Source organism: Aquarana catesbeiana, linkage group LG04 (genome assembly GCF_042186555.1).
Source record: "Aquarana catesbeiana isolate 2022-GZ linkage group LG04, ASM4218655v1, whole genome shotgun sequence".
Classification (NCBI taxonomy): Eukaryota; Metazoa; Chordata; class Amphibia; order Anura; family Ranidae; genus Aquarana; species Aquarana catesbeiana.
Window position 1 is genome coordinate 494,570,147 of NC_133327.1, and position 14,235 is coordinate 494,584,381.

Genomic DNA, 14,235 nt, shown 5'->3' on the forward strand with positions numbered 1-14,235 from the left:
TCAAGTAATAAAAAATAATATAGCATATACAATTGCTACACAAGCCATTCTGTAATTTTAAAAATTGCTATATATATATATATTATATAAGTCGGCAGAAGCATTTATATTTTTATTCCCTGTTATCCAGGGTCTTGCAGAAAACAAGAGCTCTCTAGGTCCTGAAGAGGTTAGAAAATCCGCATTGACATTGGTCATGGGTGCCCTGGACAATCCTAACCCTATCCTGAGATGTGCTGCTGGGGAGGCCTTGGGCAGAATGGCTCAAGTGGTTGGAGAAGCATCATTCATTGCTAGGATGGCACAGTACAGTTTTGACAAGTGAGTTTGCATGGAAAAATCTAAAATGCATGCTTTACAATAATGTTGCTGCCTACTCTGGTCTATTGCCTTAGACTCTCTTATAATATTATGGAAGAAAGCTTATGCTTAAATTGCCTTTAAAAATGGAACCCCTTTTGTTTAAACCTTACTGCTTAGGTTACTGCTAAAAGTATTTTGATATCTTTTTTTTTTTTTTTTCTTTTCTTTGTCATGTTAAAATCTTCTAGGTTGAAGTCGGCTAGGGATGTAGTATCTAGAACAGGCCATTCTCTTGCACTTGGCTGTCTACATCGTTATGTTGGAGGAATTGGGTCAGGACAGCACCTAAAGACAAGTGTCAGTATTCTCTTGGCTTTGGCTCAGGATGGCACTTCACCTGAAGTTCAGGTGAGGAAATCTTGTAAAGCAGTTAAAAAATAAAGAATATGTTCGTTTTGTTATGCTTGTAAACTGGATGCATTTTCATTTTTTTTGTAGACGTGGTCTCTTCATTCACTTGCCTTAATCGTTGATTCAAGTGGTCCAATGTATCGTGGCTATGTTGAACCAACGCTGTCTTTAGTGCTTACACTTCTACTGATGGTCCCACCTTCACATACAGAGGTGCACCAGTGTCTGGGTCGCTGTTTGGGGGCTATCATCACAACAGTTGGACCAGAGCTACAAGGTAAGCTCCTATATAGCTGTGTGCTTCAGCGAGCCAACTTGCCACTATATTTCTTGAAACTATTTAGACCATGGTCTGCATGTTTATTTATCCCTCCTTACTTTTGTTTTTATCATGACCTGGGTTAATGTTACACATTTTCACAGCTTTTCATATGCAGAGGTTAAACTGCTTTCCCTCTGGACCCAAACATGCACCCCCACCTATTCTCGAAAGTGTGAATAAATTCAGTTCATCTGATCTTTCCTCCCTCTCCTTCTCCCTCTCATTAAAACTGAACTACTGGTATAGATGTTCAGGACACAAAACGGTGCAGCTGTGTGTTCATTTATAAACCATTAAATCCGTTTTTTAAACGCAACAAGTTGTAAGTACCTGAATTGACTAACAGCCTCCTGCAATCCCATGTAAAATAGTATTTGGGAATAAGAAGGGACAGCATGTATAGCAAATCGGGTGTGTTGCATGCAAATGTATTAACAAAAAACACCTGACAAGATGCAAGGCAGATGAAAGTGTATGTAAAGGCTAAAGTTTTTATTTTTGGAATTTGATAGCATTTGAAAGTGTTAGAACCCCTGTCAGATTTTATTGATGTTTGAGTCCCCACTGGAGAAGTTTAGCCTCATGGCACACACTGGACTGGACCAGAGTGGCTTCAGAATAGGTAAGTATGCGAAAGATTAGGCTTAAAATGTGGCTGAGAGTAGGTTTAGAATTAGTTAGGTTTCGCCTTTACTTCCACTTTCTCTTTGAGCACATCAATTACAGAGGGTCTTAATATAGCACCATGACCTATATCTGACCCTCCCGATCCCTTAGAGCTGGCCAGATTTTATGTCTCTGTGACAGTCTCTTTAGGTTGAATGGCACAGCAGTCTGTGTCTGAATAGCCTGTTTTTGATGCACCGCAGTCTGCTGTCGCCCCAGATTTACAAGTATGTGTGTTAGATCTTATTGATGTAGTGCATGCTACTCTGCATATGGAGGATCAACTGTCTACAGTCTTTGGGTCATTTAGAGTCTCTACAGCTGCAAAGACCTTCCAATTATACCAACTTTTAGGCTTTTCTCTCGATGGACTGGAAGCACCTTGAGGGATCCTGGATCCCACCTGATGGTATGTTGGAAATGTTTGCTTTTGATATCAAATTCATTAAACTGTGGCATCTTCGCACTGTTAGTGAACCATTGTACAGCCTAAATAAAAGCACCACTAACCAGATAGAAGGCATGCTTGCCTTTAAAGATTCCACTGTTAGAATCAATCTTCAAATGCCAATTTGATTTAGCTGGTTCTGCCCTTCATCCTGTGTTGGCAGTGACTTTAACCTGTCAAACTGTGTTGGAGTGGGATTGTTCCCTCCAAAGGGTACTCTCCTCAGCTGATGTAGACTCTCATTTTAGTGAACATGTAAATCAGATGTGTGGGGCTTTATGCTTTTAGTTGTGATGGCTTGTTACAAGCTTCTGTGAGGGGTCTTCAAAAAGTTTCCGCACTTTTTACATTTAAAAAAAAGTGCGGAAACTTTTTGAAGAACATTTATATATTCATATACTGCAAGATCCTTATGTCCATAGTGATGAGCAGGTCTCTGTGTCTGTGATGCTTAGATGCAGATGACATAATCAAGGAGCTTGGTTGGAGTTCCCTTCTCTCCTGTTTGGGAATGAAGCCTAGTTTTACCATTCTTGCTTACACTTGTGGTGGTGTCTTCTGGTACCCTCTCCCTTCCATCACGCTGGCTAATAGGATCAAAACCTTGAGTTCTCTAGTGAGCTCATGGATCTCCTCAAGCCCTTGTGGGATAATAAATTGTGCTATAATGTACATCTTCTGGTATACTTTTCTTGGTGTCTTTGGTTGTCTGGCTAAGCAAAATCTCCCTTGTTCTCCTTGGTTTCTCCCTTTTTAAGGGTTTGTAATTGTTCCACCTGTTTTTGGTGATTTCTGGTTGATCAGTTTCTCACTGGCTCTGGTTTAGTGTTCCTGCTGTGTAAAGTCATTTCCCTCTGGTGATGATCCCCTCCATCCTGTTCTGGAGCATCAGGTTGATCCTCCCTGCTTTTTTCATTGTTCCAGTTGGCAAGTTACCCTACGTAGTAGGGGGTTCATTTTATTATTTCAGATTTGGGTGTTGATCCTTCAGAAGGCTACTGGGGTGCAGGGGATCCCCAGACCCCCTAGTGAGACTTGCAGCATTTTTTTTGTGTTGCTCAGCTCTCAGACTGCTTTTGGACATCATGACTGTATCTGTATTCCTGTGTGCTTGAATGAACAGAAATGAAAATAGGATTTTTGTAGTTAACACGGAGTATATGGAAGGGCCCTCTGTTTTCTTTATGCATTTAATAAGTCACAAAACTGAGTCATGCTGGAGAAAGGAGCATGATTTTTCTGTTTGCCAGTGTCCAATCCTCTTGTAGGTGCCAATATAACCTGACTGTATCTGAATTCCCTCTTCTTTTAACCCCATGTACAAAAATTCAATTTCTTGTGTTCATAACACTTTGCTTCTGTAAAAAAAAAAAAAGACTGAGTGCTACTAAGGATAACAATGGATGCAAATTGGAAAAATAAACAGATATATGGTGCTCATCTTTGCAGGTGGCTGGGAAAATACAGTGATGTATATGGCGGCAAACAAACTTTGGTATCTGGATTGCACAATTTGTGCACGATGATCCTTCCTTTTTTTTTTTTTTTTTTTTTTATTATTATACTGTGTTTTTATTGAGTATATCAAATAAGTACTGTACAGCTCCTACTGCACAACTTGTGCAGGACATATACATTTTCGTAGGAACAGCAAGCACCATTACAGGACCATAGAATGAAACCATAGAATAATACAATTATGATCAATTGCTCTGGTTGCAGTGAGTCAGAGCTGTATACATAAATACAATAAATAGTGGAGTATAAGGGAGTACAACATATGCAAAAAGAAGGAGAACAAAAAAGAGAAGAAAACCAGAAAAACTTCTATTTTCAAAAGGTCGAAAAGAGAGAGCTTTCAGGATATAAACTAAGTAACAGTAGCATAAAACTGTGCAAACCATTGTATTCCCGAGCAAATAAATGTCGCTATCGTGCACAATAACCTTGAAAACACGAATAGATGAAAAAAAAAAATATATAGAACATCTAAGAGAAGCTGTATCCAGTGACAGAGATGTACCCACAGGAAGGAACTCATCATATCCTAATGCCAAGCATAATACATAAAGCACTATATAACGGTAAGTATCCAAAAAGTGAAAAACTAGAGGTCCATCCTGTCGAGTGTTATAACAAAAAAAAAAAATTACCCTCAAAATTAAAAAAAAATTGGCTAACAACTCAAATGTGTTTCTAAGCATACATCACTGTTCATTCAGAAGTTGACAAATAATAAATATGATTTTAAACATCTGCATTATATCCATTATAAAAGGAAAAATCACTCCCCATTTTAAAGAGCAATTTGATAAAACACCTGATGATTAACCCCTGGATGGCTGTGTCTGGATTCTACATGGTGAGATTCAGACACCCTAGCTTGTTTGCCAAGATACACATTGAAGGAATCTGTGCAATAATATACAATCTAATATATCCTATATAACAATTGCATACATGTATTAACTTGCCTATCCCTATAAACTAGTTAGTATATAGAATCTGATAAGCACAATGATATAACAAACACATCTGCTTAGTAAACAAGTTACATTTATTTCCCTTGAGAATAGGAATATACTAAACAGTAGAATTTAGGAAAACTAACATAAAGGTATTAAAAGAAATTACAATGTTACAAAGCTTACAATCAGGACACAATACAAAAATATACTTATCATATCCTCGGCTGGTCTCAAGATGTTGAAAGAGAGAGCTCTGTGCCACATGGATGCCCAGCATTCAGAGCAAAGTCCCAAGATGGCAGAGAGACGGCCTCATGGCAAGGCTTTGCAGCGAAAAAGAGAGAGAGAGAGCGATTTTCCTGTGCGTGCACCATTTTACTCAAACGTACACGCCCACTTGTAGCCACCCCCACTTGCCTCCCCCCATAGATATTGCCAAGAGGTATTCCTTGTAATATATTATATTGGCCTCTAGGTGGCAGTATTGCCCATATCATCTCCATGAGCCCTGGGCCATCTTAACTAGCTCTTATTCTCTTTGAAGCCTGTAATCACACATATCACAGCCGCTGGGCTTTAGCTATGCCCTTGTTATTCTGATATGCTAAAGCTTTGATGTGCAACTTAGGCCACCTGGCTGTGTCAACCAGGAAATGAAATACCAGAAATACGATATTAAACCATGTTGACTTCCAACACACATCACTGTGTGTTCTTGACCACATGTGGGGGGGGGGGGGGGACAATTTCAATTTATTTTTCAAATCTGAATTCACTGATACCCTTAGAAGCGCTCCATCTTTTGTATGTAGGTATGTTATGAAATGTCCTGTTTTTTTATGTTATGTTTTTTTCATTATTTGTTCATCTGTGGTACTGTCAGTGGAAAAAATAACCTATTCAATTTATGTTGTATGACAATTTCTACACAATTTTATGATTCTGTATGTAACTCATGTTTTTATAATATAATTGTTATGGTTGATGGTGTCACACCTTTAAAATCCAGATTTCGTGCAATTGATCTAGTAGTCTTTATTACTGGGATGTGGTATGCAAATAAGAATACTGTAGATAACAGGACACGTTCTGTCAAACTCTGGATGTTCAGAACACACAGGAGTTTATTTACTAAAGGCAAATCCACTTTGCACTGCAAGTGCACTTGGAAGTGCAGTTGCTGTAGAGCTGAGGGGGGCATGCAAGGAAAATAAAAAACAGCATTTTTGTTTGTACATGATTAGATGAAAAAAAATCAGCAGAGCTTCCCCTCATTTCAGATCTTCCCCTCAGATCTACAGTGACTGCACTTCAAGTGCACTTGCAGTGCACTTGTAGTGCAAAGTCGATTTGCCTTTTTAGTAAATCAACCCCTTAGTCTACAACCATCTTCGCTCCTTCCTCACTGAAAACAACTTTCCTGACCCCTTACAGTCTGGTTTTTGCTTGCAGCACTCCACAGAAACCGCCCTACTAAAACTCACTAATGATTTACTAACTGCTAAAACCAACGGCCACTCCATACTCTTGCTACTAGACCGAAAGTCCTTTAGTACTGTTGACAACCCACTCCTCCTCAATAAACTCCACTGCTTTGGCCTTCAAGATTCTGCTCTTTCCTGGTTCTCCTATTTATCACAGTGCACCTTTGTTACCTACAACTCTGCCTCCTCCTCTCCATTTCCTCTTTCTGTAAGGGGACCCCAAGGCTCTGCTGTTGGACCCCTTGTCATTATCTACACCTCCTCTCTTGGTCACCTCCCACGGCTTCCAATACCATCTCTACGCCAATGACATCCAAATCTATGTCTCTAATTTTCACCTCACTCCTGCAGTCACCTCTTGCATTACTAACTTGCTAACTGACATATTTGCATGGATGTCACAACACTTCCTCAAACTAAATCTTTCTAAATCCAAGCTTGTTGTATCCTCCATGCCCTCCTCCCTGACTTCTCCATCAAGATTAATAAAACTATCAGTCCCTTCCTTCATGCCAGGGTACTTGTGTAATCCTAGAATCTGGCCTTTCCTTTTAGCCCCAAATCCAATCACTGTCAAAAGTTTGTAGACTTCACTTTCGTAACATTTCTAAAATTCGCCCCTTTTTTAACTAATGAAACCACCAAGCTATTCATTCACTCCCTTTGTTATCTCTTGCCTTGACTATTGCAACTTCCCTCTATCATGAATGTTGCTGCCAGACTGATATACCTTACCAACTGTTCAGTGTCAGCCATGCCTGTCTTCCAAATTCCTCCACTGGCTTCCAATTATCCAGTGAATAAACTTCAAAATACCAACAGCATACTCCTCAAGCTACATCACCAATTTTGTCTCAAAATATCACCCAAATCATCCTCTGCACTCCTCCAAGACCTCCTACGCTTTTGTTTTCCTGTCTCCTTTTCCTATGCTCATCTCCCAGACTTTTCAAGAGCCTCTACCGTCCTTTGGAACTCTCTAACTTAATCTGTCTGGCTATCTACTACTTAGTCCACTCATCTTCAGGGAAGCCTATTCCACCTCCACCTAACAAATTAACTTTCAATTCTTCCATCAGCTCATCCCTCAGAGTTATTCTATTTTGTACCACTTGCTTCACCCTATTAGATTGTAACAAGAATATTAATAATGTTATGGCGTGTACTTAATGCATATATACATTGCTAATGTTCCTTCAATGAACTAACTAATATAAATGTTAATTTTCTATCACAGGCAATGGGGCCACAATTTCAACCATTCGTTCCTCTTGCCTTGTGGGCTGTGCTATCATGCAGGATCACTCAGACTCATTGGTCCAGGCTGCTGCTATTTCCTGCCTTCAGCAACTTCATATGTTTGCCCCTCGGCATGTCAACTTGTCCAGTTTGGTCCCTTGTCTCTGTGTGAGTAATTTTTTGTTGTTGTAGTACGCACCCCCCTCTCCCGTAGTTTTTAAAATGTTTTAGGCTCCGTTCACATACAGGGTATATGCGAATTGGATGCATTTTGAACCACCTCCGATTCGCATGACATGTGATCTGGTAGCCTTCTCTATGGAGCCGCTTCACATATATGCGGTGCTGCGGCAGTGCGTATTTGCTGCAAATTTAAAAAGAGTACTGTGCGTTTTCTAAGCACTGCAGTGCGGTTCATATGCGAATTCCCAGCTGTTGGCTTCTATGGGAGCGCATCTGAATTTAAAGTCTGGTACGGATTTTAAGGGTAACTCCATGCCAAAATTTAAAAAATGGCTTGGAGGTCCCCCCAAAATCCATACTAGACCCCAGCTGTTGCGGAGCTACAAGTTCCATGAGGCATTGCAGGGCTGACAGTTACAAGCATGACTTCCAAAGGCTGAGGCATGATGGGACTTGTAGTTCATTAACAGCTGGAGGGTTACAGGTTGAGCACCATGATGTAAATATAGGTTAAAGGTGTAAAAATATTAACTAACAAAGCAAGCAAAAAAAAAGTTTTAATTACTAATCATTTATAAAATACAAGTGAACAATAAAAATCAGCAGGAAAATAATAGTTAAATGGAGGAGAATAAGGAGTTAAGGCTGATTAGAGTAAATTAAGGATTAATAAAGGGTTAAACAGAGGAACATTTAATAAACAGGTTGCTTTAAACTGATTTCATCTGCAGATCAAAGATTATCCCTTTTATCTGTAGATAAATAAAATAAAAAATACAAAAATAAACTATTTCTTTTTATCTTTCTGTTTCAGGCTGAGCAATGTTGTTGATAAACATTGCCAGGCTGCTTTATTTATTTTTTTTGGACATCTCCAATTGCCAAGACTTCATTTACACTTCAGCTGTCAACAGAGGAAGCCCACTGACAGCTGTCAGTCATCAGTTGTTAAGGATGCAGCAGCCCCACACCTTAACCGATAATTTCCGCCTTTTTTTTATTCTTTTTATTTCAGTTGTTGGTGGGGGAGTCCCGCTGACTGCTGAAAGAACCGAGAAAGTATCGGTTTCATGTATTTGTACGAGTACTGATATTTGTGCAAATGCTGAGTATCGACGCCAATACCGGTATCGGTGCAACCTTATTATGGGGTACACTGTACGCCAACTCATTCACCAAAAAAAGTGTAAAAGAAAAAAAAAACAGACTGTTTTTGACAATTGTTTTTTAATAAAAAGAAATGTCCCACGGTGTAGATCCATCGTCAATTACGATGCCCACTACGTCACCTGGTGGCACCGCCCCCTTGTGACGTCACGGACCTAGCATGCACCATGTGTATTTCTTTTTGGCACTTTATTTGGTGAACGAGTAGGAGTACAATGTACCCCATACTGATTCACATGAAGAGGGTAGGGATCTGGGGATCCCCTTGTTAAAAGGGGCTTCCAGATTCCGATAAGCCCCACGCCCATAGACCCCCACAACCACCGGCAAGGGTTGTGGGGAAGAGGCCCTTGTCCCCAGACAGGGGTGGAGGGGCCTCTGTCCTAAAGCACCAAGCCCCACATGTTGAGGGCATGTGGCCGGGTATGGTTCAAGAGGGGGGGCGGGGGGCGGCTGACAGGCTGCATGCTCAGAGAAGGGTCTGGTATGGATTTTGGAGGGACCCCACACCATTTTTTTTTTCCCCACAATTTTGTATTGCTGGCATTGTGTTTTTTTTTGACAGTCAGCTGTTGGTGGAAAACCCCACAGACAGCTGCTGAGTCATCCTTTAAGGACGCGGTGGCCGTCTTCCCAGGTCCCCTCCTTAACAACCAGCTAATGTTAAAAAAGCCGGTGGCTGCTGGCTCCAAAAACTCACATCTGAACCGCATCTAAATCGCAGCTGAACAGCTGCTTTGGAAATTCGCAGTGAAAACTGAGCGGACATTCGCATTGGACATGTGTGAACCTAGCCTTAATCCAATTGCTCTAACACCTGCGGACCCTGGGACTGGATCTTTGCAACTGCAGTTTAAATAGTATTTCTTTGTTGCAAATTGATAAACATTTTCTTAGTCGTTCAATACAGAACACAGGATCTTTTAGTCTTTGAACATGGGTTCCATGCAGCTACCTGCAGGTGATTGGAAACTGGTAAAAAAAAAAGGAGGCTGCAGGGACACGCTCTATATAACCTCTCCCACTTGCAGCTAGCCACACTTTTTTTGCTAGTGTCCTTGTTTAAAGTTAGGTTGAAAAAAGACAGAGGTTTATCTAGTTTAACTAATATAAAATAAAAAGAAATCAAATAAATAACTAGAAAACCTCCATATACAGAAACCTGTACCTACAGTGTTCTTCAGTGATAGACCTCTTCTCTCTACTGAGAGAAGCTTACTTTTCAAAGATTTGTCTATCAAGACTCCTGGTTGTACCATAGCCACTGCAGCTCCTTCTGCAGTTTCTGGATTGGTTGACTCCTCGGCTGAGCTTGGGGGGCCGTACCCAGGCCTTGCCTGATTAAAGATGTAAGGCCAACCTGTAATATTGTTTTGGGCACTGGATCCTGCATGGTGCTCATCTTGGCACATACTGTATCAGGTTGGATTGCCCGCAGGGTGTTATTCAAGTCCAGGGCTATGGCCCTCCAGTGGCAGAGCTTTGTCCCTGAAGACCCCTTTTGAGGGTGTGCCCATTGTGTGTTGGAGTGGCGAAGCCAGGATGGGTTCTGGTCCCTTAAATTCAGTTTGGAGTTTAAAGACATTTGCTGAGATAAGTGCAGGGCTTACTCCCTTAAAATCTGTCCCTGAGTGATGGCGATCCTATGCCTAGGCTATGGAAGAACACGAGCTGCAACACTTTAAATGGTGTTTTGTAGCTATGGAGCATAAAATCCTACAATTTTAAATTTGGTGCCATTTTTTTTCCTGCAGTCTGACATAAGTCTGTCACGGCAGGTGCTACTGGGCCTACTAGGCCTCATCTTTTGTTGCTTCTTTGTGTTCACTATTTTCTTTTTTGGGTGTGCTTCACTTTGTCGGTACCTTAAGCTCCCAGCTACTTGGTAAAGCACAACAATCTTTGGAAGCCTGCCTGACTTCAGCAGCCTGGCCTGGATGTGCCTCCCCCTTCTCTTCACAGGGCCTTAGCATCCTCTGCCCCCTTGCCTACCTCTGGGCACTCTTGGCCTTTCAGCTGCACAGCCTTCCTCCTACTTACTTAGTGAGCACATTGTTTGCTTTCATAGGCAGAATCTTGGTCCTTTTAGAGGCCATAGGTAACAGGGGGGCCACAAGTAACCTCCTTTTAGACTCTCCTCCTGGGTTGGTCTCTGGCTTTACTTTATGCTGTCTGAAGAAGAGGTAGTCAGGGAGACCTCCCCCCTCCTTCTGGGAAATCGGATCAGGGTGAGACGCCTTTAGATAAGATTTCATCCAAGCTTAATAATACCATTGCTAAGTGACGTTGTACACTCTTATTTAGCTTTAGGGCAGCTTGCGTTTGCTCACTGCAAGGTCTCCAGCATGGGGTCCCTAAAATTGCCCAAACTTGCTAAGACCTGCCCAGTCCGCTCTTATGCCCTGTACACACGGTCGGACATTGATTGGACATTCCGACAACAAAATCCATGGGTTTTTTCAGACGGATGTTGGCTCAAACTTGTCTTGCATACACACGGTCACACAAAGTTGTCGGAAAATCTGATCATTCTGAACGTGGTGACATAAAACACGTACGTCAGGACTATAAACGGGGCAGTAGCCAATAGCTTTCGTCTCTTAATTTATTCTGAGCATGCGTGGCACTTTGTGCGTCGGATTTATGTACACATGATCGGAATTTTCGACAACGGATTTTGTTGTCTGAAAATTTTATAGCAAGCTCTCAAATTTGTGTGTCGGAAATTCCTATGGAAAATGTGTGATAGAGCCTACACACGGTTGGAATTTCCGACAACAAGGTCCTATCACACATTTTCCATCGGAAAATCCTATCGTGTGTACATGGCATTAGAGCTTGTCTTAGACAGTGACTGGTCTCACCGTAAAAAGCTTTTTGTTCCTCTAACATTTTGCATTATACCACTTACACATAAATGTAAATATTAGAATCTTTTTAGTTAGAAAACTACTTAGAACCCCCAAACGTTATATATATATATATATATATATATATATATATATATATATATATATATATATATATATATATATAAATGTATTTTAATAAAATGGTAGATGTTGCAATTTTTTATGTCACACGATATTTGTACAGTGGTTTTTCAAACGCAAATTTTTGGAAAAAGTACACTTTTATGAATTCTAATGCACGCACACACACACACACATACACACAATATAATACCCGATTTTTTGATAAAATATAAAAGATGATGTTACGCTGAGTAAATAGTTGCCTGAAATGCCATGCTTTAAAATTGTATATGCCCGTGGAATGGCAAGAAACTATGGTACCCCATGTGGGGGCGTGGCCGAGCTTGGCATGTGAGTAGTCTAGCCTCACAGGAGCTCCCAAGATTTAGTCCTGCCAACGATCCTCTTCCCGGCCAGCTAGAGCTTTGCAACAGACACCATTCTCTATAGGTGCCTCCTGTGTCACGATCCAATGCCGCATTGACCCGCAAAAACAAGAAAGAAGCGGCTGCCCATGACGCTCTACCTGGTGCAGCCTTGCCTTGCCTCAGATACCACAAGGAGCTAATAAGCCTAAAGATCCTAGAGGTAACAGTAAGTTTACCTGGGCTGCAGCGAAGGACTTTGACCCAGCACCAGGCACTGAAGAAACATCTGTGGGTGAGCCTACACTGAGTCAGATTCTACAGGCTGTGCATAAATGTACAGCTTCAGTTAATACAGTCAAGGAGCGTTTGGGGGGTCTGACGGAGGAGGTCGCCTTCCTCAGACAAGATCTGCAAAAGATTTGTGAGCAAACCACCGCAGCAGAAAGTCGCATAAGCGACCTGCAAGAAAGCTCATGAGAACAAGGACAAAACAGATGATATAGAAAACAGGTTGCGTCGCAACAATGTTTGCATAGTGGGGCTCCCAGAGAAGGTTGAAGGCAAGGATCCTACTGAATATATTGAACATTGGTTAATAGATACCTTAATAAATAAGTACTACTACCGGCGAGGGAAAGCCCAAGATTCAGTATAAGAAAAGAAACACAAAAGGGTTGCCCTTGGGATTGTATGGGCAAAGGCTAAAAACCAGATAGGAGAGTAAGAAGTGTATATAAAAAGAATATACAACATTTTTTGGGTAAAGTACAAAAAAATAAAAATATACACAAAGTAGCTTATTTTGTTAAAAACAAACTTGATAGTCATGAATGGATACATAAATTACAGCTAAATTAAAATAAATAATTGTGTATGCGCTAGGTAAAAATAACGTGATAAAAGTATAGATAACACCTAAAATAATATCAGCCCAGCGGCCTTATGTTCACTTGGGTTCGTACATATGCATAGAATCTTATGGTTGAAAAATTGGTCAGCCAAAGCACCATGTAAGAGGCTGTTGGCTGGGTTTCCTTTTTGTGGTGCATGGTTGTTTGGAGAAGACTTGGATAACTATATCAAAAGAATCTCTTGTGGGAAAAGCACTCTCTTACCTGTTAAGAAGAGGAGTAAGCGTCCCTCTTTCAAACGGACTCTTTCCCCAGGGCCAGGGGCTTCAGCCTCCAGGCAGTCACGACGGCCTCCTCCGTCTGGGGCAAGAAACAAGAGTCAACCCCAGGGACAGAAGACGTCCTGGGGGAAGAAGTCTTCTAGACAGGACACTAAGGCCTCCTCATGAAGGGGCGCCCCTGCTCGCTCGAGTGGGGGGAAGACTGCTACAATTCTCAGAGCTCTGGCAGGAGGACTTCCAGGACAGATGGGTAATCTCCACAGTAACCTTAGGGTACAAACTGGAGTTCCAAGAATTTCCCTCTCCTCGTTTCCTCAGATCAAGTGTCCCCAGAGACCCAGAGAAGAAGCAGTCGCTCCTTCTAGCGTTAGAGCGAATTTTGGCACAAGAGGTCATTATGGTGGTTCCCACAAAGGATCAAGGATTGGGCTTTTATTCCAACCTTTTTACAGTCCAAAAGCCAAATGGGGATGTCAGACCCATTCTGGATTTAAGATATCTGAATCGATTCCTAAGGATACCGTCCTTCCGCATGGAATCGATTCGGACAGTAGTCTCCATCCTGCAGGGAGGAGAATTTTTGGCATCTATAGACATCAGAGATGCATACCTACATGTGCCAATTTTTCCTGCTCATCAGAAGTTTCTACGCTTTGAGATAGGAGGGCGCCAGTTCCAGTTTGTGGCTCTGCCTTTTGGGATAGCCACTGCGCCTCGAGTGTTCACAAAGATCTTGGCTCCTCCTCTGGCCAAATTAAGGGCTCAGAGTATAACTGTCATAGCATACCTAGACAACCTGCTCCTGATAGACCGGTCGGTAGCTGCCTTGAACGGGAACTTGAGGACCACGGTCAAGTATCTGGAACATCTAGGTTGGATCCTGAACCTAGAAAAATCTTTCCTAAAACCAGTAAGAAGACTGGAGTATTTGGGTCTGATCATAGATACAAGCCAGGAGAAAGTATTTCTTCCTCAGGCAAAGATGCCCAGACCTGTTACCTCAAGGTCCAGTGTTCCATCCTGCCTTACAAACGCTAAATTTGACGGTTTGGCTATTGAGACCCACGTT

General features: G+C 41.5%; 1 protein-coding gene across 2 annotated transcripts in view; it reads left to right on the top strand.

The window, feature by feature from the left end:
* The window catches only part of HEATR5B (HEAT repeat containing 5B), a 180,405-nt gene that overhangs the window by 66,393 nt on the left and 99,777 nt on the right, over window positions 1–14,235 (top strand). For both annotated transcript variants that reach the window (XM_073627699.1, XM_073627701.1), the window contains exons 18-21: window positions 131–321; window positions 552–711; window positions 802–991; window positions 7,340–7,509. In XM_073627699.1, coding sequence (XP_073483800.1) covers window positions 131–321; window positions 552–711; window positions 802–991; window positions 7,340–7,509 — 711 coding nt within the window. The remainder of the gene's footprint in view (window positions 1–130; window positions 322–551; window positions 712–801; window positions 992–7,339; window positions 7,510–14,235) is intronic.